Source organism: Lygodium microphyllum, chromosome 19 (assembly GCF_053477565.2).
Source record: "Lygodium microphyllum isolate KBCC chromosome 19, Lygodium_microphyllum_v1.1.10, whole genome shotgun sequence".
Lineage (NCBI taxonomy): Eukaryota > Viridiplantae > Streptophyta > Polypodiopsida > Schizaeales > Lygodiaceae > Lygodium > Lygodium microphyllum.
Genome location: NC_141153.1, coordinates 79,025,561 through 79,048,638, shown reverse-complemented (window position 1 = coordinate 79,048,638; position 23,078 = coordinate 79,025,561). Strand labels below are relative to the sequence as shown.

Below are 23,078 nucleotides of genomic sequence, written 5' to 3'. Positions count from 1 at the left end.
TCTGTGAGTTGAATGTAAGTAATGAATTAAGTAGTTTGTTAGATGAATGTAAAGATGTGTTTCCTTTTGATTTACCAAGTGGCCTTCCACTAGATAGGGTTGATGTAAATCACCCAATTGACATAGGTACCAAGAAGTTGAAAGACAAATTAAGAATTACCTTAATAAAGGGTTTATACAACCCAACAATTCACCTTGGGTTTCGCCAATTTTATTGGTGAAGAAAAAAGATGGTTCTATGCGACATTATGTTGATTATAGAGCACTTAATAAGATAACGGTGAAGAATAAATTTCCTATGTCCAGAATGGAAGATCTTTTTGATCAATTATAAGAGGCAAAATTCTTCACAAAGATAGACGTAAGATCAGGCTATCACCAAGTAGGAATTAAGGCACAGGATGTTCCTAAGACGGCATTTCGTACTAGATATGGGCATTATGATTTCTTGGTGATGCCTTTTGGCCTCACTAATGCACCAGCTACTTTTATGAAGCTGATGAATAGTGTGTTATGACCCTATCTGGGACACTTTGTAGTAGTCTTTTTGGATGATATCTTGATCTTTAGTAAATCAAGAGAAGAACATTTGGAACACTTACGATTAGTATTCCAATTGTTAAGAACACTTTCCCTTTATGCGAAGAAAACTGAATGTGAATTCTCCGCACAAGAGGTCAAATATTTGGGGCATATTATCTCAAAAGACGGAATCAAGATGGATCCAGAAAAAGTAAGGGCAATTATTGAATGGCCATCTCCAAGGAACTTGGAAGAGTTGGAGATCTTCCTAGGTTAATCTGGATTTTATCGTAGATTCATTCGAGATTATACCAAGATAGTTGTTTCAATGACGGACCAACTTAAAGGGAAAGAGAAGAGCTTTAATTGGGGAACAGACCAAAATGAAAGTTTTCAAAAACTTAAGGTAGCTATTACTACAGCTCCAGTACTATTAATTGTGGATCCCAATAAACCATTCGTGGTTGAAGCCGATGCCAGTGATAAGGCAGTAGGCGCGGTCTTATTACAAGAAAATCGACCTGTTGCTTTTGAAAGCAAGAAATTAGACCGTGCAAAATGGAATTATTCTGTTTATGAGAGGGAGCTGTATGCAATAGTACATGCAATGAAGAAATGGAGGCACTATCTGTACGGTGCCAAACTTTTGATCTTGTCGGATCATGAAAGCATTAAGTGGCTTAATGACCAACCGGATCTACAAGGCCGTAAAGTTAGATGGGCCGAACTCCTCCAAGAGTTCGACTACGAAATAAGGTATAGAAAGGGTAAGTACAATATAGTGGCTGATGCACTCAGCAGAATGCCCATCATAAATGAATTGAGTTTTACTCAGTTCACTTCCGATTTATTTGAATCTTTAAAAGGGAAATGCTAAGTTGATCTGGCATATTCCAACGTATGGGAAGCAATAAATAATGGGGATCCAAATGGAAGAGCCTCCACTAAGGATGTATGGCCTTCCGGCAAATATAGTTTCTGATCAGGATAGAAAATTTGATAGTCAATTTTGGCGGGCTGTATTTAGGGAGTTGGATACTAAACTTAGCATGAGTACGGCAGACCACCCGCAAACTGATGGGCAAACTGAAAGGGTTAATCAAATCCTTGAAGATATGCTCAGGGCATATGTAAATAAAAGGCAAACTAATTGGGAAGAGTATCTATCGATAGCAGAGTTTGCATATAATAGTGCCAACCACTCTTCCATTAAATATAGTCCATTTATGCTAATGTATGGGTTTCAGCCCAGAGCTCCTCATGCAGTGGGACTGCATAAGGAAAAGGTTCAAGCAGCCAAGGATTTTTTGGAGGATATGAATAATATGTTAAAATTTGCTCAAGGAAATATTAAGAAAGCTCAAAATCGAGCTAGAGCTTATGCAGATCCTCACCGAAGAGACATCTCCTTTGAAGAAGGGGAATTGGTCTATCTTAAAGTGCTTGAACAAACTAAAACCATGAAAACGGGACGATGTCCAAAGCTTTCACCCAGGTATTGTGGTCCTTTCACAATACTTAAAAGGGTGGGAGAACAGGCTTACAAGCTCCAACTACCTGCTGGTAGTAAAACATATCTAGTTTTTCATGTAAGTAAGCTAAGGAAGAAGCTGGGTGATATGGATAATCTAAATCTTAAATGATAACATTGAGGAGCTATTAGACGACCAATCTAATCCACATGAACCAGAAAGAATATTAAATGTTCGTAATAGACGAACAAGGAATACTATTTATCAAGAATATTTGGTCAAATGGAAAGATTGTTCAGAAGAAAGCTCAACATGGGAGCGAGTAAGTACTTTAAGGAAAAGGTTTTCCAATTTACAGTTGGACCTTCCAAGTATCGTTTTCGAGGACGAAACCGATTCTTAAGGGGAAGAAAATGTTACATTAATAAATGCAACTTATGGGAGACAGGCGCGAGGGATGACCGTCCAGGGGCCTTGGGCACCTGAATGGGGTCAAGGGGAGCCTAGAGAGTAAGTGAGTCTAAGAATAGTAGGACTCACCTGAAGCTGACGGCTAGTAGTCAGATTAGGTAGAGGAGCCAGCAATCTTCTAGGCGAGGTTGGGAGGTGAATCGGGAATCTCTCTCGTGCTGTTCGAACGGAAGTCCTGAGAGGGGGCACCTAATAGAATCGGAGACATTATGACAGGCGATCTTACACTGTGATCTTACACTAGTTCAGGGCGCGATCTTACAGGAATAGACTTCCACCAGTCCCTAAAAGCTTTTTTTCCACTTGCATGGGCAATTTTGGCCAAGTGCCAGCCTGCTAATCCCATTTTTCAGCATTATCCAGCTTATTAAATCAAATTTTGGAATATTAATTCTGAAAATTAATTTAATATTTAGTCTAGTTGTCAAAAAGTTAATTTCACCAGCCAATCGAATGTCACCACCAACACTAGTGGCTAATAAATTGGTCTAAGTCAAAATTTGACATCGGGTATGACCTAGCACTTGTCAAGCATAACTTATTACAGCTTTTGCCTTTGACATCCACTCCATCCTTGGGGTCCTTGACTTGTTACCATGATATAATTGCCATGTGCATCACATGTGCTAAACAACCTTGCACATTTGATTAATATCTTAATCAAATGTTATCGGCAAGAAAATGCCTTCTGACATTTGATGGATCTCATGACCGAGAAAGAAGTGATGCCCAAATTGGTCACGTTGAACTCTCGGTGAAGGATTTACCGTGTCCAATCCATCTCTTGTGAGTAACTTGTTGTAGGGGATGGGTGAAGCGGGATTTTTTGGGGAGGGGGATGCCACAGTTTAGGCGGAGGGAGGCTTTTTGGGCGGGAGGTGCGCCATGTTGTGGGGGTGGGTGGTGTAATAATCAGTTTATCCACATAAAGGATGATCAAGGCAGATTATTGACTCTCAATCTGATAGTAAAGGTTGGGATCATTGTTTGAATGTCAGAAGCTACTTCTTTTGTAAGACCATTCAAGAAGGTAGACTTCGAGTCCATTTGGTAAGCATGCCAATGATGATGGGCCCCAAGAGCCAAGGTAGCTCGAATAGTAGACAAAGAGGCTGTTGGTGCAAATGTCTCAGATTAATCCAATCCTACCCTCTATGTAAATCCCTTGGCAACAATAATAGCTTTGTACTTGTCTAAGGTGCCAATGGCTAGGTATTTGGTCTTATAGACCCACTCAACACCTATTACCTTTCGCTTGCTTGTATGGAGAACTAACTTTCAAGTTTGCTTATGCTTGATGGAATGGAGCTCCTTTTGCATAGCATGGTGTCAAACATCTCGTGCAAGTCATCAATGGTAGTAGGCTCTTGATCCTCCAAAATCTGTGACATAAGAGTATAGTTCAGACAAAGTGAACTCCCCTACTTGGCATGTAGCTTGTTTGATTGTTGTGGGCCTATTGATGTCTCGAAAAAATGAGAAAATCCTAAATCTTACCTAAGTTGTTGTGGGCCTATTGATGTCAAAGATGAAGTAGTGATGCCAAGAGGTATTTTGGAAGTGAGCGGGGCAGCCAATGGCGGAGGAGGGGGTGGAGTCAAAGAAAGTCCACGGGAGGTAGTAAGCACCATCAATGGGAGGATCGGAGGCTGTAACCTCGTCAAAGATCATATCTAGACCTAGCATGATTTTTCATGTCTTTGGGTTGTCCTTTGGTCGCCTGATTGTAACCAACAAAGATGAGTTTCATCAACTTAGCATTGAGCTTGCCATTGTGTTTCTTGTTCACATGGACATAGGCATTGCATCCAAGGGTGCAAAAGTGTGAGACCCAAGGCTTCTTACCAAAGAAAGCCTAGTAGGGAGTCATGTCCTGCAAAGTTGTTATTGGAGACTTATTGCAGATACAAACCGTAGTAGAGATTGCCTCTCCCCAAAGAGTGTGAAGAAGTCCTTGATGCTCCAATGGGCCATTCTAGTATGGTTTGATTCATGTCTCCACCATACAATTCCTAGATGCTATGTTGAAGTTGCTATCAGAGACCTATTGTAGATTTGAACTGTAGTAGAGATTGCCTCTCCCTAAAGAGTGTGAAGAAGTCCTTGATGCTCCAATGGGCCATTCCACTATGGTCCTATTCATGTGCACCACGATACCATTCTTAGATGGTGTGTTTGGATGGGTGTACTCCATTTGAACCTTGTGCTCCTTGCAAAAGCGGTCAAACACTTAGGAACAAAATTCACCATCATGGTCGGCTTGTACAGCTCTATGAAAGAAGTTTGTTTTTCATCAAACAACTTCTAGTAGCATAAGTTGGAATATGCCTTACATTTGTACTCCAAGAAATAGGTGCATATACTAGGAAAAATCAACAACCAATGAGCATCAGCTAATTGGCCTTCTGGAGGGAGGTTGTGTGCATAGGATTGTATAAGCTGGTGTGAACCAACTCTAGTGGTGCGGAAGCCCTCTTGGTAGTGGCCCTTAGATGAGGATGTTGACGTTGCGTGACCCTCAAATAGCTAGGCATAAGGTAGTCATGGGGCATAAATCTAGAAGTCCCTCCATCATTTTCTTTCACAATGCCTATCTAATGGAATGAAAATTCAAGTGTCGTGCCCATAACGGGCATGCAAAAGTAGCCCAAGCTCCGATGAAGACTGTTAGCAAGGGTTTGTGAGCATATAGAGCCTGCCCCCTTGAGTACTTGTCCAAAGTGCAACACCCACATCTTCAATGGTAATTGCATCTTGGGTGAACCATGTGGGTGCCTAGGTAAGCTAATGTTAGTGGATTTGTCAGTTTACGTGTGTGTTTGTGCGGATTTCAATGTGCTTGGTACTATTTAGCTAGTCGTGATTTGGTTTATTTATTTTTGGTGCTTGATTTATGTGGCCAACTATCATTATTTTTCGGCTGACCAGCAATTTTTGGGCCCATCAAATCTGGCAACATAGTTCATGTTCTTGGCCTATTAATAGGGTGTGGCTTCCTCCTCCAGTCTTCCATTCAGTATATACCATATGCAAGTCATGTTGGAGAGAGGGAGCCGATGCCAGTGTCCACACAGTTGGTGACTCACAATTGATTCTATATTGCCTCGTCTTGGTATATGGATTTCATTTCTCGAGCATCTATCTATTGAGTTCTTTTGTAGTGTTCTCTTTTCTTTTCACTGTTTTTGTTTTCTCTCATGTTTGTGCAGTCTATTGCATCTCACTCTTCTATTGCAGCACCCACTTCTGATATGGTATTGGATGTCCATCTTAGGTCCTATGGTGTTGTCTTTTGCTGCTAAAGGTCTGCCCTCACATTTTTCTACTGCTGATCAGTCTTCTTCTGTTTGTTGCAGCCTAACCACTTTCTGAGAAAATCAATCTGTTCTCAGTCTTTTGCTACCTGCATTTTGAAAATGTCGGGCATAAAGAAAACATCTAGAAGCATGAAATTGGAGCCATTTGCAGGAGCAGTAATCTTGATTGAACCAACGCCACATACATCATAATTGCTGTTGTTCGCTCATGTAACACGCTTCCAAGTAGGGGCTGAATGCAAAGAGGTAAAGAGACATTTTTTGGAAGTGATATACTTTGACGCCCCACTGTCAAAATACCATGCGCGTTGCATTTCAGCAGCATTAAAGGTTGAATCAGCCATCAAAGAATCAAAACTGCATGTAAGAAATGCATAGTTCTCCTCCATAGAGTTGGCTGAAGTTTTACCATTAGTAGATTTGTTGGTTGATATCTCCTAGACAACCAAACCGGAGTTCTTCTTTTTCTCTTTGGCCAATTGCTTCTTGCATCCATCGGTATAATGATCGGACTTCTTGCAATAATGACGTTTCCCATTTTTCTTGGACTTTTTTGTGTCTTGGGCAGCCTTATTTAATGGCTGTTCAGCATTAGCCTTTTGCTTATTTTTCACATTTTGTTTGACTTTCCCTTTGCCATTGTACTTCGAGAGCATAGCCACATCACATGAACGTAATGTAACATTCTTTTGAGTTAGTTCCTTGCTTTCCAGCTCCACAAAAAAAAAAAAAAAGAAGACAACCTCAAAGAGGTGTGGAAACTAAGATATGACTCAAGAAGAGAGTTTAGAGTGATATTTACAAATTTTGCATCCTGAATGACCTCATCAACATTAAGTAGTTGCTCACATAAATCCAGTATGTGTGTAAGGTGATTTTTCATACTATCACCCTCATCCATGTTCACATTAGCCAGTTCTTTGTGGAGATAAGATATCTTGGCCTCATTACGTAATGTAACATGTGCTCAAATATATCTTAAGCAACTTTTGAGGTCCTACAAGACCAAATGTGTGGAATAATAGCCCTTTTCACTGAAAAGGTAATTAGAGATAGTGTGTATGCATCCTTCAAGTCCCACCTTTATTGATTCTCGGTAGAAGGAGAAGAGATAGCAACAACACAAGCAACCTATCCTCTAACATTATGCTGAGGTGTTTGAGGTGCAAGACCTCTTGGTTGTTATAGATCACTACTGACATAGTCCCAAAAATCCTTTGCCACAAGAAGGTTGCGCACCACGAAACTTTGCAACGGATGGTTAGTGCCATCAAGCTTGTCCTCTTGAGTGAGGACATCAAGGATGTTGCTTTGATCATCATGCCCTTGACGTGCCATGTTGCCAATGATGCACAAAGATCGGCAACTAAATACTTCAATGCTGAAGTATAGAATGTACTCTGCTGAGTATCAAAAATCCCCACACGTGATTAAAATGCAAGTACCAAATTGTCACAAATCTTGCCAAATGTGCCCAATGTTGCACAAATCAGCACTCAACCTGCAGATTACAGCAATGCACTGCTGCACCACACTCGCCTCAAAATGCGTGTCCAAAAGAAAATATTTTACAGCAATTTAATGCTGAGTCTCACCAAATTTTATTGAAATCCCCAAAATTTGCTGCTAAATCAGACTATCATTGCAAATCAATGTTGTTGTACCACCTATTATTTGATTTGGAGTGTGTGTCAAGCAAGAGCCCCAAATTTCTTCGGAAATTTCAAAGAAATTTATACTTTACAGTTCGAGTTTTGCAAAAATGTCGCCTTAAGACGTATGCCAATAGTAACCAACAAGTGGAGTCTGCCTCTTGATGCGTGTCAGAGCCAAAATTTTGAAAAGCCCTAAATTTCTTGTACCAATGTCGAAGAAATTGTGCAATGTTGGCAATTTCGGTGGAGATTCACGCATGGGAACTTGAATCAGGAAAAAGCCCCAAATATCTTTGAAGAAATTTAGAGAATTTCAAAAACTGGTAAATTTGGTAAAAAATTTTCAAAATTCTTGACATAGATTGTGAAAAATTGAAAATTTCTTTGAAATAGGGTGTGAGACGAATAAGATGGATGAGAAATTGTAGAAATTTTCGTAAACCCCCAAAGTAAAAAATTTAGGGCTTTGTGTTTTCTCTTAGATTTGCAGAAAATAACAGGTAGGGCTAAGAAAATGGTTAGCAAGGCTGAGAAAATAGCGGGTAGGATTGAGAATATCACGAGCAAGGCTGAGAGGGGTTGTGTGTTGGGCTGCGTGCAAGATTGCATATGGGATTGCGTGCAAGTTGAAACAATAGTAGCACCTTCTCCAAAATAGCAGCTTTTTTTTCAAAACAGTAGCTCCTCCTGTTCCTTTGTTGGATGAGTGGACTTCGTGTGGGTGGCATCGTCTCCTCTTCCTTTGTTGGTTGAGTGGCCTTAGCGTGGGTGGCACTAGCTGAGCGGTGGAGAGAAAGAATCCAGGTGTCTACCTTTGATATCGAATGTTGGAAATTGAGGGGGAGGGAGGAAGTGTGTAAACACAAGAGAATGAGCAAGAGTGTGCAATAGTTCCTCTCTCAAAAGATGCAAGTGTTAGAATGATAGAATGAAAGTACTATAGGTCTTAAGTAAGTAAGACCTATCCCTAACTCAACTAGAGGTAATTTACTCTAGAACTAAATCTAGAAGTGGTGACGCAATTATGTAGCTGTGTTCACACTACAAACCAACTAACTAAAGCATTGGACATTGCCCATAGAATTGGCAAACTATAACACTTCACACTGCACTCTTTGCATTGCTTGCCTTCCCCACACACCTTGGGTTATAGGGGAGTACCTCTTGCTCCCTTACCAAACGGTGTTGAGGCGAGTTGGTAGCGCGTTGATAGCACCATCTTTGAGTTTGCCCGTTCCTTTGTAGAAAGCATTGTAACATAATACAACTTCTCTCTTTCATTCTCAAAACTCTCTTTGCTCTCTTTCCTTGGAAAAGTGTCGTTTCGTGTAAAAATGGTCATTTCTTGTAAAACGATCTTTTCTTGCAAAAACGGTCGTTTCTTGTAAAATGCTCGATTCTTCTAAAAACGGTGGGATGCCAAAAACGGTCGTTTCCTGAGCAGACCGTGAGTATCGAAAAGAAGCTTGGGGATATTACTATATGCACTCCTCGTGTGTTACACTTGGTATCAGAGCTCTCCTCACACGAAGGCTAGACCTTCAACGGGCGTGGGAGTGATCAGAAAGGAAAGCTAGTTGTGGTTCATCAAAATGAGTGGACGCAACAGAAACAAAAGTGCAGTTTGAGAGGAATGCGATGAAATCTCGATGGCCCTTGGAATTGGGGCAAGTAGACCTCAACTGGAGATTGGGGAAGGGTATCCGACTGAACATGAAGATGTTTTGGATGTAGCAGTGCATGATAGAATGACGTCTCGTTGCGAGCCTAACCCCATGGAGGCCATGCGGGAGATGATGAAGGATTTGCTTGCTACCATGCTACCCAGAGCTATGGAAAAGGCTCAAGCGGAGACTGACAATGACGGGTAGCATCACAAAAGAGCAGAAAGAAAGAAAAGAAAGATCGGGATGAGTCTTCATTAGATGAAATGGGAAAATTTAAACTGCAAGCACCTAAAAGTATGAAGGAGAAAGAGACTCCATGAGCTTGAATAGATGGATCCGTGAAGTGGAGGGCTAAATGAAACTACTCAAAGTCTCAAGCAAACGGAGAGGATTGGTAGCGGCCCACCAGTTGTTAGAGGGTGACACTTCGAAGTGGCTCATGTATGAAGAATAACAACATGGCGGAAAACTCTCATGGGAAGAGTTACAAAAAGCAATGATAGATTATTTTGTGCCAAAGAATGAGCCATTCAAAGTCATAGATGAATGGAGATATCTAAAGTAGTATATTGGCAGAATAAGGGAATATGTTCAAAAGTATAAATCTTTGATACTGTAGCTCCACGACATGGACGTGATTACCAAACTACATGGCTTCTTATATGGTTTGCAACGTTGAGCTTGAAGGGAAATAGAGAAATAGGAGCCAACAAACGTGGTGGAGGCTATGACCATGATTGAAAGGCTAACAGACTTTGAAGGCAGACAAGGAGAGGCTGTTCGTAGTATAGTTCAAGGGAGCAATAATGCTCCTTCAAACTCAATATGGGGAAATAGGTAAGAGTCTAGGATCTAATCAAGGTAATGCACTTGCAGACAGTGGATGGAGTAACAGACAACCCCTCAGACTAGAGTACAACAAGGAACTCCGTCCGAGTCAACCCCAACAAGCAGTTCTACTAGCTTCAGAACTACAAACTCGGGGGTGGGCCGAGGGAACTTTACATATAGAGGTGGCTACGGAGGAGGAAACAGATTTGGTCAGGGAAGGGGAGGCCCATTGTCGTGCCATACATGTGGGGGGCCTCACTTTGCAAGAGATTGTCCAAGAGGGGCAACAACTTCAACAATTGGGTCAAGAGTTGCTTATGCCCAAGTTGGCACAGAGGGGCCTCAGACATCAGTACAGATTATAGAGATAGAAGATGAAGGCAAGGATTGGGAAGCAAAGGCCAAGATAGGTGCTCTAGAGGTAAATCCCTCACTTACCGTGCCAGCTTTCATTCCTACCATCTGCAACATGTTTCTTCAAGCGACGGTGGAAAATCATCCACAGGTAATGATGGTGGACACAGGTGCCACACATAATTTTATATCACCTCAAGTAGCCGCTCGCTTGGGTGTGAGGCCTACAAGGGCAGTTGTAGTGGAGGTGTCATTTATCCAGGGAAAATACAAGTATTGTGAATTGGCAAAAGATGATGGAAGATCTTTTTTGAGTCAAGTAGTCCAAATCCTGCTCAATGAGGACATTGAGCTTCCTCCTGGGGGGGGGGGGGGGGGGTGTATAAGGGAGTACCTCTTGCTCCCTTACCAAACGGTGTTGAGTCAAGTTGGTAGCGCGTTGCTAGCACCATCTTCGAGTTTGGTAAGGGAGTACCTCTTGCTCCCTTACCAACTTGACTCAACACCGTTTGGTAGCGCGTTGCTAGCACCATCTTCGAGTTTGCCCGTTCCTTTGTAAAAAGCATTCTCTATAGCTCCTCTTCGCTCTTTCATTTTCAAAACTCTCTTCGCTCTCTTTCCTCGCAAAAGCGTCATTTCGTGTAAAAACGATCGTTTCTTGTAAAAACAGTGGGGTGCCAAACACGGTCGTTTCTTGAGCAGACCGTGAGTGCCGAAAAGAAGCTTGGGGATATTACTCTACGCACTCCTTGTGCGTTACATGGGTAGCTCCTCTATTGCTTTGCTCAAGCTGTGCTCTAGCAGTCAAGAAGAGAGCAGATTGCACAATGTGAACTTGACACACCTAGAGCCGCTACATGGTCTAGCTTTGGTTAACCCTTTGGATCACTCCCTCATAAATGAAGTTAATCAAAACACTCAGCTCAATCAAAAGATTTGTTTCACCTAAATGTGTATGTGTGTGAGGTGAGCCAAAAAAGTAGTTTGAAGTTGATTTTGTGTACTTGTGAAGGGCAGTGTGTGTGAGGTGAGCTAAAAAACCAGTTTGAAGTTGATTTTGTGTACTTGTGAAGGACAGAGATAAAGAGAAGTTGAAAATTGTTAACTTTGAATTTTTTGATATTTTGGAAGGAGTAAATAAGTAAATCTGCCCTCACAAGGGATGAGGCTAAGGCTGGGGAAACAATTGTGGGTGATTGGGTAAGGGGATGTCCCTTGCACCCATATTGAGGGCCTAGAATGGGTGTGCTTGTGATACTATGGGGGTAAGCCCTGGATTGGATTTCTAAACCAATTTGTTACAATCCTTGGTTCTAGCTTGGTTAACACTTAGATGTACAGCTCATTTAATCTGATTAGACAGACCCCAGGGTGCTTGGCTGTTATATGATTCTAGTGTCTAGCTATCACTGACAAGCATCAGAATGATCAAGGTGATGGTCTTCCAGTCATGAACAGGAAAAACAGGTAGTGCTAATGCTCTCAAAGGCAACCCAAATGAGGGGTGCCTTTTTGTCTTATTAACTCTACACTACTTTGTTTTGATGTATCTTAATCATGGGATATACTACCTTCTTTTAGCTACTTTCACTTACACCTATGAGCAAAATTGTGTTGCTTATGTTCAACTTTTACATTGGATGTGGTGTCAGGCTGCATCCAGTTGGAGAGGCACCCTCACCACGTGCTGCACATGCTGCAACTGCAGTTGGTACCATGGTAGTCATACAGGTACGTTCAGAGCCCAAAGTTTTTGTGGTAAAATATTGACACTGCTTCACTAAAGACTGACTTTGTTAAGATGTGCTGCATGCTTATGGATGAGATTTTGTTTCCCTCAGGGAGGAATTGGACCTGCTGGACATTCAACAGAAGATCTTCATGTACTAGACTTGACACACACAAGACCAAAGTGGCACAGGTATTTTCATTTGATATCCACCCTCCTGTGAGTGCATGCATGCATTAATGAAGTGCTCATATTACTTTTATGTTTCAGAGTGGTAGTGCATGGTCAGGGCCCAGGACCGAGATATGGTCATGTAATGGCACTGGTTCAACAGAGATATCTTGTTGCCATTGGTGGAAGTGATGGTCAGTTGAGAAACTGATTTTACAAGTTTTCGTCAGGTTTATTTTTGTTGGACGAATCTAATGATTACAGTTTTTCCTCAAGGTAAAAAACCTCTTGCTGATGCATGGTCGTTAGACACAGCAACCAAGCCTTATGAATGGAAAAAGCTTGAACCTGAAGGCGACTCTTTACCTTCTTGCATGTAATGCAACTCTTCTGTCAGATGTTTTGGATGTAGTAACATTATACTGCTTAGATACTTTTAGCTTTGAGATAGTTAGAATGTATGAGGAATCACACATGTTTTTAAGTGTAATTCATATTAAAGTTGACATCTGAGTTGTATTGTTTGCAGATATGGAACAGCCAGTGCAAGGGCAGATGGTTTGCTTCTTGTATGTGGTGGTAGAGATGCCAGTGGTATGGTACGTAAACCTAACTAGGGTCTTCTGGGTTTTGGATGCATTTCACATATACTATAACACTATTCAAAAATTTGCATTCTTTCTGCATGTTTCACTGAGGTGTTTTACATGCATTGATATATTCTTTCTAAATTCAAGAATCCACTTTACAGCCTCTGGACAGTGCATTTGCCTTGATCAAGCACAGAGATGGGCGCTGGGAATGGGCTCGAGCCCCTGGTGTGGCTCCATCACCACGATACCAACATGCAGCTGTATGTCTCAGATTTTATGTTGGTGATTTAGTTTGTGTCCTTGTTGTTACCCCAGCTTGAGATCTGCGATGAGTTTTTTCCTCTTTTTGATTGCTCTAGTGTCAGAACATGTGTCTCAGATGACAGTTTGATATAAGCTCAAGACGTTTTTATCTGGTATGTAGGTTTTTGTAGACTTAAGGCTTCATGTCACTGGTGGTACACTTCGTGGTGGTAGGATGATTGAGGGAGCCGCAAGTGCTGCAGGTAGCTTTGAGTTTGTTTTTCAGCCTCCTTTGTGATATGATTGTGAGAGAACTGATGCTACAAAGGAACATAGTTTGCGTTTTTCTCTGTTCGATCAGAATTCGAATGAGTTCAGCACCTAGATGCTTTTCATCAATTAACAACTGACCTTGAAAGTACCAAATCTGGATGTAGAAACCTATCATGGAGTTCTGCAAGCCCTACATTTGATGATGCACATTTTTTCTTTTTAGTACTTGCTTCAGCCGTCAATCATTGAGTATCCTGGTATTTGTTAGAACATGAGCGAATGATGCCTTGTATTACAATTTCTCCCAGTTACTGTTATCTAGTTAAGGGAAAAGCAAAGCAAGCCAGAATTTTCACAAATTAGACAAATCATAATAGTTCTCTACTGGATTTTTATATTTTTTTCTCTGTTTTCTTGAATTTTGCATGGTTCTCCTGTAAGCACATATGGGGAAGAAATAGAGAGCTCAATATAGTCTGGTCAATGGACCGGTGAGATGAAGATGGTGAAAATATGTGAAAATACCTATAAGAAAACTAAGAGGTACTAACAGCAGTCAGGGTATAATATGAGTCATGAGTCTTGAAGTCCAACAATGTCCTATTTGCTGCAATCCAGCCACATTTATCTGCCCCTGAAGAGTATGTTGCTTTCCACAAAAGTACAGCAGCCCTATGCCATTTCAATGTCTATCTTTAGACAACAGAGAAGAACCTAGAGCTACCTACCAACCACAGGCACTTTTTACCTTCTAGCCAGAGAAGTGCCGCGCCCCCCCCCCCCCCCCACTTTGGGTGTGGTATTATGGTACCTCTATCCTTCTCACATTAGTGGATGTGACTTTCCAGTAATCTCTCCTTCTCTCTTGTTGTTCACTGTTCATTGCGAGTGTGTGTGTGTGTTTATGTGTGCAGCTGAGCATTGACCCAACAGTGGTATCAGAGCATCCTCTCAGCTCACAGCTGCTGCCTCCAGCGACGCCATTGAGCTTCAAGCTTGGCCTTATCTACTTGCTGCTGCTCTGATATCTACACTTGTTCATCAACCAGTAGGAGTTCAGCCTCCACCCAGCAGCTATGTGCAACTCAGCCTGTCTGTCCACTCCAGCCAGCCTATTGGAAGTGCTGCTCTACTCATCTCTGTCCCTCCACTCAACTCTGCTGTTCCAGGTTCATCAGGCTGCATGTCTGCTGGATCAGTCTACCTGTGTGGCATGTGCTGCCTGCGAAATCATCAGTTCTGTCCTTCACACTTCCCATCTCTGTGTAGCACAATCTGCCCAGCCTGCACAGTGGGACCTGTTCGGCAGCACAATGGCCTGTTCTGCCATGGAACAATGATCTGTTCAGCCATGAGTCATGATGCTTGCTGATTTCGGCACCTGTTCCAGCAGACGTGACCTGCTCCAATCATCGCCTGACTGCAGTGTTTGTCCTGATAATATGTTCCTACTGTCTTCCACATCTGCGATGACCGTTTCGCTTGACACTACATCTGCATTGACCCAAATCCCAGAAGTCAACTCAATCTTTGAGGTTCTGTTCGCGTGCAACCTCCTCCTAAGCACAGAGTTCAGTTGTTTTATTTCAAACATCAAATTTCACCCCGATTTCTTCCAAAAATTTTGGGCTTCTTCTCAAAACCCCTAAATTTCTTTGAAAATTTTGGGGATTTCCTATTCTGTGTCAAACTTCTTGATTTTTCTCCATAGAAATTTGGGGGCTTTCACTTGCAAATGACAAATTCATCAAATTTCACGACAAAAATTTGGGGCTTCTATGAAACTTGCATAATTTCATCGACATTGAGACCTAACTCATCATCCTTCGTGGCATTTAGGGGCATTGGAATGATCTTCGCTTTAAAATTCTTAGCAGCTTCTTCAACGTCTTCTCTTGAGCCAAAAAATTGTAAGTTTTTGAGATCCTCATTATTTTTCTTTTGTGCCGCACCTACAATCATACCATGGACAGCAGCTGGTTAAAATCACCAGCATAATACAGCAAGCAGTGGCAACTTAGAGTGACTTGTAAAACATGTTTGGGGACTTTGATAGATTAGATGGGACCAACTACTCGATGTGGGCATATATAATGAAGCATGTACTGGTTGCAAAGTAGTTGTGGGGTTATATCTCAGGCATAGAGGTTAGGCCAACAAACTGAGCGGTTCAAGGTACTATATTTGAGTGGCCAATAAATTGGTCTAGGCCCAAATTTGGCATCAGGTACCACCTCATACTTGTTAGATATAAACTTATTAAAACTTTTGCCTTTGGCACTAACTAATATTTTGGGGTCATGGGTCCCACGTTGTGAAATAATTGAATTGCACCTCATATGTGCAAGTCACATTTGCACATTTGATAATCAAATGCTAAGCAAAGCAATAAAATTTCATGTCCTTGTGATAGATGTAAAGCTTGCCTTTTTGAACAGTGATCTACATGAGGAGGTGTAAGTCACACAACCTCTTGTCCCTTTTCAAAAACGTTCAAAGGCTCCTTATTGTGCCTGACAAAGAGACATTTATTGCTTTAATGGTGCCATTGTGTAGGAACATATATAAGCTAGGTGTCCAAAGGTCCGCATGTGAGAAACAACGGGCTTGCATAGTGATACATTCCATACCTCATAAGGAGTAATGTTTGTAAAGGCTTGCATAAGTGACCAAGTTTGCATGTAACAAGCAATCAAGTTAGCATCCATAAAAAATTGTCAGAGAAAGACTTCCCTTTCAGCATTCATCTAGCCATTTTCATGAGCAATGTATACTTGTATCCAGCAAGCCCGTTTTATTCTGTTTTATAAGGTGTGGAACAATGATTTATGAATGTGTGAGATCTAACCGATTCATTAGATTGATGTAGCACATACACAAATCACCACCACCACTACCACCCCCACCACCACCCCCACACCCATCTCCCCCTTCCCCTGCCTCCCCCCCCCTTTTGCCCCCTCCCCATGATGCACCTGCACTCGTTACAACACGGCACAGAAAGGTAACACGATATGTGAGCTCAAGGTATACTCTTATATTATTCAATCCAAAAAGCGGGACAACATAGACAAATCCCAGGACTACACCCTCGTGACGCTGCACATAAGAGGGTTTACCACTGGGTATAGGGAATCACATGTAGTGTGGAAACAAGGCAGGGCTTTGAGTCACTACTACTCCCTATATAGGTGCTTCCGGTGATAATGGCATGGTATAGCTACAAAGCCCTTACACTCACCCCCGCTTATTGGATTGCTGTCCTCAACAATCTAAGGGTAGTGCTTTATTTGACTCATCCGGGATCTTAACACATCTTTTCCTATCAAGCTGGTCAGTGTCTACCGGTCTATGTGACCGCGGGGTCTTAACACAATCTATACTATTAGACTGGTCAGTGTCTGCCGCACTAGGACTTGGGGGTCTTAACACAGCCTTTTCTAGCAAGTTGATCAGTGTTTGCCCATCTAGACTTGTTTTTGAGGGCTTTGTTGGATTTATTGATGTTGGTATCACCATGCGGGTCCACCCTCGACTCAATTACATTTGAGGAGTGGAGGCATATTTGGGTCTATGATTGAGAACCGCTTTGTTTGTTTGGAGAGGTTCAAGGGTCATTGGAAGGAGTAGTGGGGTTCTCCTCGAGCCAAAGGGCGAAGGCGTCTTTGCCGTGTTCACAAGCCTCCGCTTTTGAGATCCAAGTGGCCTCCTTGAGTGGACGCCTGCACCACTTGGTGAGATATTCGGGGAATCCTCTTTATTCCCAGTGTCGGAGGAATGCTTCTACTTCGAAGGGACCAGTGGAATGGAGCATTGGTACGCGCTGTCTCCATTGGTTGTCGGGATAGAACTTGTGCAGAAGACGAGCATGAAAAGCATTATAAACACATACACTGTCTGGCAGGTCGAGTTTATAGGTGACTTTGTTCAGCACTCGAGTGATTCGGTAGGGTCCATAGTAGTGGTGATTGAACTTGGGAGTCATGTTCTTGGGAAGTGACATATTCTTAGAGCTGACTAGGACCATGTCTCATTTGGTGAATAGTACACTCTTCCTCTTTTTGTTGTCTTGCTCAGTCATAGTGATTTTGCTTTGTTCTATGCTCTGCTTGGCCGCTGCATTTCGATCTCTCCATTTCTTCAAGAACTCCTCTGCATCTTGATCTTCCGCTTTGGTCGCTCCCAATGCTAAGGCTAGCGGGGTAATGACTTCTTTGCCTGTGGCTAATTCAAAGGGGGTGTACCCCGTTGCCGAGTGGATGGAGCTGTTGTAGTGGAATTTAAGACATCAAGATACAAGGCCCAATCTTTCTGGTCCACTTGGGCATAGCTTCGGAGATAGTCTTCAATGCCTTGGTTGACTCGTTCTATCTGTCCATTTGTCTCAGGGTGGAAGGATGAGGAGAATCTCAATTGTGTTTCCAGGGTCTTGAAGAGTTCCTTCCACATATCGCTCATGAATCTTCCATCTCGATCTAATACTATTGCCAATGGTAAGCCATGGAGTTTGAATACATGTGTGAAGAAGAGGCGTGCTACCTCCTTAGCATTCAGTGGTGGCTTGACTGGGATGAAGTGGGCTTGTTTTGAGAAATAGTCCACCACTACAAAGATGATTGTGTACCCATGGGACTCGAGTAGTTCCACAATGAAATCCATGTTGATGACATCCCATGGGCGGTTGGGTATGGGTAATGGTTGTAGTAATTCTGCTAGCTTTGAGCGTGGTGCTTTGACCAGTTGGTCAGTGGGGCAGGTTTTGATGTAGTCGATGACTTCTTCTTTCATATTAGGCCAAAAGAACTGCTTCCTAAGGGCTTCCAAGGATTTGCTTTGCCCTTTGTGCCCTCCAAGTTTACCATCATGTATCTCATGAAGGAGGAGTTTCTTCAACTCCAAATTGTTGGGGATATACAATCTCTTGCCTAAAAATAGGATACCCTCCTCAAGGGTGTACATTCCATGTGAGGTCTTCTCTGTTTTCACATCTCGGATTATTTTGTGCATCTCTTGGTCCTGTTCTAAGGCCTCCTTGACTAATTCCATGAAATTGCTGTTGACCACACGGACAGCTGTTAGGTCAGCTTTCCGACTCAAGGCATCTGCTATTTTGTTAGTGGAGCCGAATCTCTAGGTTGAATTCTGCTAGGAAGTCTAGCCAGCGGGCTTGCTTTGCCGATAATTTGGGTTGTGATTGGAAGTATTTGAGGGAGATATTGTCGGTGAAGACTATTGTGTGCTTGTCTTGAACATAGTGCTTCCATTTCTTGAGGCAGTGGATGACTGCCAACATTTCTTTGTCATGTATCCTCCACCTTGTTTCAACATCTGTAAATTTCTTGGACTCATAAGCTATGGGGTGGCCTTCTTGCACCAGTACACCTCCTATGCCATAATCGGATGCGTCTGTAGATATTTCAAAGGGCTTGGTAAAGTTCGGCACCTTCAAGACGGGAGTTTGACTCATGCATTTCTTCATCTGCTTAAAAGCTTCCTGTTGCACGTTCCCCCATGTAAAAGAGTGATCTTCTTTGGTGAGGTGGGAGAGGGGGGCTGTGATGAGGCTGTAATCTTTGATGAACCTTCGGCAAAATACTGTGAAGTTGAGGAACTCCGCACTTCTCTTACAGTTTTCAATATATGTCATCTTTGGACAGCTTCCACTTTCTTAGGATCCACTTTGATACCAGCTGCTCCTACAATAAAGCCTAAGAATTCCAACTCTTTCACTGCAAACTCATATTTTTCAGGCTTGACATATAATTGATGTTGCCGTAGTTTCTCAAAAACCCGGCGTAAATGTTGCTTGTGCTCCTCTAAGGTTTTGTTATAGACTAGGAGATCATCAATGTAGATAATGACAAAGACATCTATCTTGGGCTTGAAGACTCCATCCATGAGGCCGCAAAATGTGCCTGGCCCATTGCTTAGGCCAAATCCTAATACAAACCACTCAAAACTACCATAGCGGGTGCGAAAGGCTGTTTTAGGGATGTCCTCTTCTGCTATACGGATGTGATGGGAACCTGATCTAAGGTCTATGCGGCTAAAGTACTTGGCCCCGTGTAATCTGTCTAAGAGGTCTTCCACTAGGGGCATTGGGTATTTGTTTTTAATGGTGATTTTGTTAAGAGCCCTATAGTCTACACAGAGTTTAAGTCCCCCATCCTTCTTCTTGACACATAACACTGGGGCACCAAAGGGGGATTTACTAGGGCGGATGAAACCTTGTTCTTCTAGTTCATGCAGCTGCTTTTTCAATTCCATGAGTTCAGTGTGGTTCATGCGGTAGGGTGCTCGGGCCAGTGGGGCGGATCCTATGTTAGATTACGGGAACAGATTTCTTGAGACTGATGGAAGCACGAGTGTCCTTCACCTCCCAGCCACGCTTAGATAAGTGCTGGCCTTAAATCTTATCTCTTTGCCAGCCGTCAACTAGCTGGAGTCCTACTATTTCTGGACTCCCTTACTCTCTAGGCTCCCCTTGACCCCGTTCGGGCGCCCAAGAGCCCGGACGGTCATTCTCGTGCATGTTCCCCTAAATTTACCTTAATGTAACATTAAATATCCCTTTTAATGTCACATTCTCCACTTATGACCTTAATGTGACATTAAATATCCCTTTTAATGTCACATTAATGTCACATTTCCTTCCCCTTAAGAATCGGTTTCGTCCTCGAAAACGATATTTGGAAGGTCTAACTGTAAATCGGGAAACCTTTTCTTTAAAGTACTTACTCGCTCCCATGTTGAGCTTTCCTCTGAACAATCTTTCCACTTAACCAAACATTCTTGATAAATAGTATTCCTCGTTCGTCTATTACGAACATTTAATATTTTTTCTGGTTCATGTGGATTAGATTGGTCATAGAATAACTCCTCAATATCATCATTTAAGATTAGATTATCCAAATCACCCAGCTTCTTCCTTAATTTGCTTACATGAAAAACTGGATGTATTTTACTACCAATAGGTAGTTGGAGCTTGTAAGCCAATTCTCCCACTCTTTTAAGTATTATGAAAGGACCACAATACCTTGGTGAAAGCTTTGGACAATGTCCCTTTTTCATAGTTTTAGTTTGTTCAGGCACCTTAAGATAGACCAATTCTCCTTCTTCAAAGGAGATGTCTCTTGGGTGAGGATCTGCATATGCTCTAGCTCGACTTTGAGCCTTTTTAATATTTTCTTGAGCAAATTTTAACATATTATTCATATCCTCCAAAAAGTCTTTAGCTGCCTGAACCTTTTCCTTATGCAGTCCTACTGCAAAAGGAGCTCTGGGCTGAAACCCATACATCAACATAAATGGACTATATCCAGTGGAAGAGTGTTTGGCACTGTTATATGCAAACTCTGCTATCGGTAAATACTCTTCCCAATTAGTTTGCCTTTTACTCACATATGCCCTAAGCATATCTTCAAGAATTTGGTTAACCCTTTCAGTTTGCCCATCTGTTTGCGGATGATCCGCCGTACTCATGGTAAGTTTAGTATCCAATTTCCTAAATACCGCACGCCAAAAATGGCTATTAAATTTTCTATCCCGATCAGAAACTATATTTGTCGGAAGGCCATACAATCGGTATATGTTCTCTACGAACAATCTAGCCAATTCTGGTGTTTTAACATCAGTTGAAGTTGGAATAAACCTAGCCATTTTGGTTAACCTATCCACAATTACCCACACAGAGTCGTGCCCCCTCTGTGTTCTAGGTAAAGCAACAATAAAATCCATGGAGATACTCTCCCATTTTCCCGAAGGAATTTCTAATGGATGGAGAAGTCCTCCCATTTTTAATTTTTCAGCTTTATTAACCTAGCATTTATTACATTTGACCACATAGTCAAGGACGTCCTTATTCATTCCAGGCCAATAGAAGTGCCTTTTAATAAGACTATAAGTCTTATTAACTCCTGGATGTCCCGCACTAGGGGTATCATGACACTCAAATAGTATCTGGCGCCTTATTTCTATATCTTTCGGGACACATACCCTACCCTTGTAGAGTAAATAACCATTATCAATGGTAAAATTCTTCCACTTGAATCCAGTTTGAGCAACCCATGATGCTCCATTTCCTAGTTGAACATCCTCAGATATTCCTTCCTCAGTAGAAGCACTTTCATTTGGATCCCCATTTTTTATTGCTTCCCATATGTTGGAATATGCCGGATCAACCTGACATTTCCCTTTTAAAGATTCAAGCAAGTTGGAAGTGAACTGAGTAAAACTCAATTCATTAATGATGGGCATTCTGCTGAGTGCATCAGCTACTATATTATACTTTCCTTTTCTATATCTTATTTCATAGTCAAACTCTTGGAGGAGTTCGGCCCATCTGGCTTTACGCCCATGTAAATCTGGTTGATCATTAAGCCACTTAATGCTTTCATGATCCGATAAGATCAAAAGTTTGGCACCATACAAATAATGCCTCCATTTCTTCATTGCATGTACTATTGCATACAACTCCCTCTCATAAACAGAATAATTCTGTTTTGCACGATCTAATTTCTTGCTTTCAAAAGCAACTGGTCGACCTTCTTGTAATAAGACCGCGCCTATTGCCTTGTCACTGGCATCAGCTTCAACCACAAATGGTTTATTGGGATCCACTATTAATAATATTGGAGCTGTAGCAATAGCTACCTTAAGTTTTTGAAAACTTTCATTTTGGTCTGTTCCCCAATTAAAACTTTTCCCTTTCCCTTTAGATAGGGCCGTAAAACACTATTCATCAGCTTCATAAAGGTAGCTGGTGCATTAGTGAGGCCAAAAGGCATCACCAAAAAATCATAATGCCCGTATCTAGTACGAAATGCCGTTTTGGAAATATCTTGTGCCTTAATTCTTATTTGGTGATAACCTGATCTTAAGTCTATCTTTGTGAAGAATTTTGCCCCTTGCAATTGATCAAAAAGATCTTCCATTCTGGGCATAGGAAATTTATTCTTCACCGTTATTTTATTAAGTGCTCTATAGTCAACACAAAGTCGCATAGAACCATCTTTTTTCTTTACCAATAAAATTGGTGAAGCCCAAGGTGAATTACTGGGTTGAATAAACCCTTTATCCAGGTAATCCTTAATTTGTCTCTCAACTTCTTGATGCTGTGTTTCACTTAACCTATATGGTGGTTTTGAAATTGGGTGTGTATCCTTATTTATATCAATTGGGTGATTTATTTCACCCCTATCTGGTGGAAGGCCACTAGGTAAATCAGAAGGAAACACATCTTTAAAATCATCTAACAAACTGTTCAATTCATTATTTACATTCAATTCGCAAACATAAGAAAATTGTTGCTTTATATTACAGGAAGTAAAAGTATTCTGTACAGGAAGAGACCATAGCATATATACCTCACAAACTTCCTTCTTTATCAGCTTCTGAACTTCAGTAGAACACAGCAAAGGATTATCAGATACTTCATGTTCACCTTGAATGACAAAAGTCTTACCATCCCTTTCAAATTCCAGTGTATTATGGTGATAGCTACGTTTTAAGGATGGTTCCAATCCCCATAGCCACTCCCTCCCTAGAGCAATATCAGCTCTTTCCATGTTCATTATTTGGAAATCAAGCTTATCTTTATATCCTTGAATCTCGATTTCCAAATTGGATACCATTGTATCCCATATTTTATTGTCTTGGCCTTGCATCATACGCACAACGTATTGATGCTCACTGTTTTGTTGGGGAAGTTTCAATTTTTTGACAAGTGCATAATTTATAAAATTATGTGTGGCAGAGTCATCAATCATGACTTTAACCCGT

At 41.7% G+C, this 23,078-nt stretch overlaps 1 protein-coding gene across 3 annotated transcripts in view; it reads left to right on the top strand.

Annotated features, from left to right (window-relative positions):
• LOC148020072 (serine/threonine-protein phosphatase BSL3-like) overlaps window positions 1–23,078 on the top strand; it is a 58,805-nt gene that overhangs the window by 25,293 nt on the left and 10,434 nt on the right. For all 3 annotated transcript variants that reach the window (XR_015694925.1, XM_087700352.1, XM_087700353.1), the window contains exons 4-10: window positions 11,942–12,020; window positions 12,131–12,210; window positions 12,289–12,383; window positions 12,466–12,565; window positions 12,719–12,788; window positions 12,941–13,042; window positions 13,207–13,288. Coding sequence is in view for 2 of the 3 variants with exons in the window: in XM_087700352.1 (XP_087556478.1) it covers window positions 11,942–12,020; window positions 12,131–12,210; window positions 12,289–12,383; window positions 12,466–12,565; window positions 12,719–12,788; window positions 12,941–13,042; window positions 13,207–13,288 (608 nt within the window). In the remaining variant the exon portion in view is untranslated. The remainder of the gene's footprint in view (window positions 1–11,941; window positions 12,021–12,130; window positions 12,211–12,288; window positions 12,384–12,465; window positions 12,566–12,718; window positions 12,789–12,940; window positions 13,043–13,206; window positions 13,289–23,078) is intronic.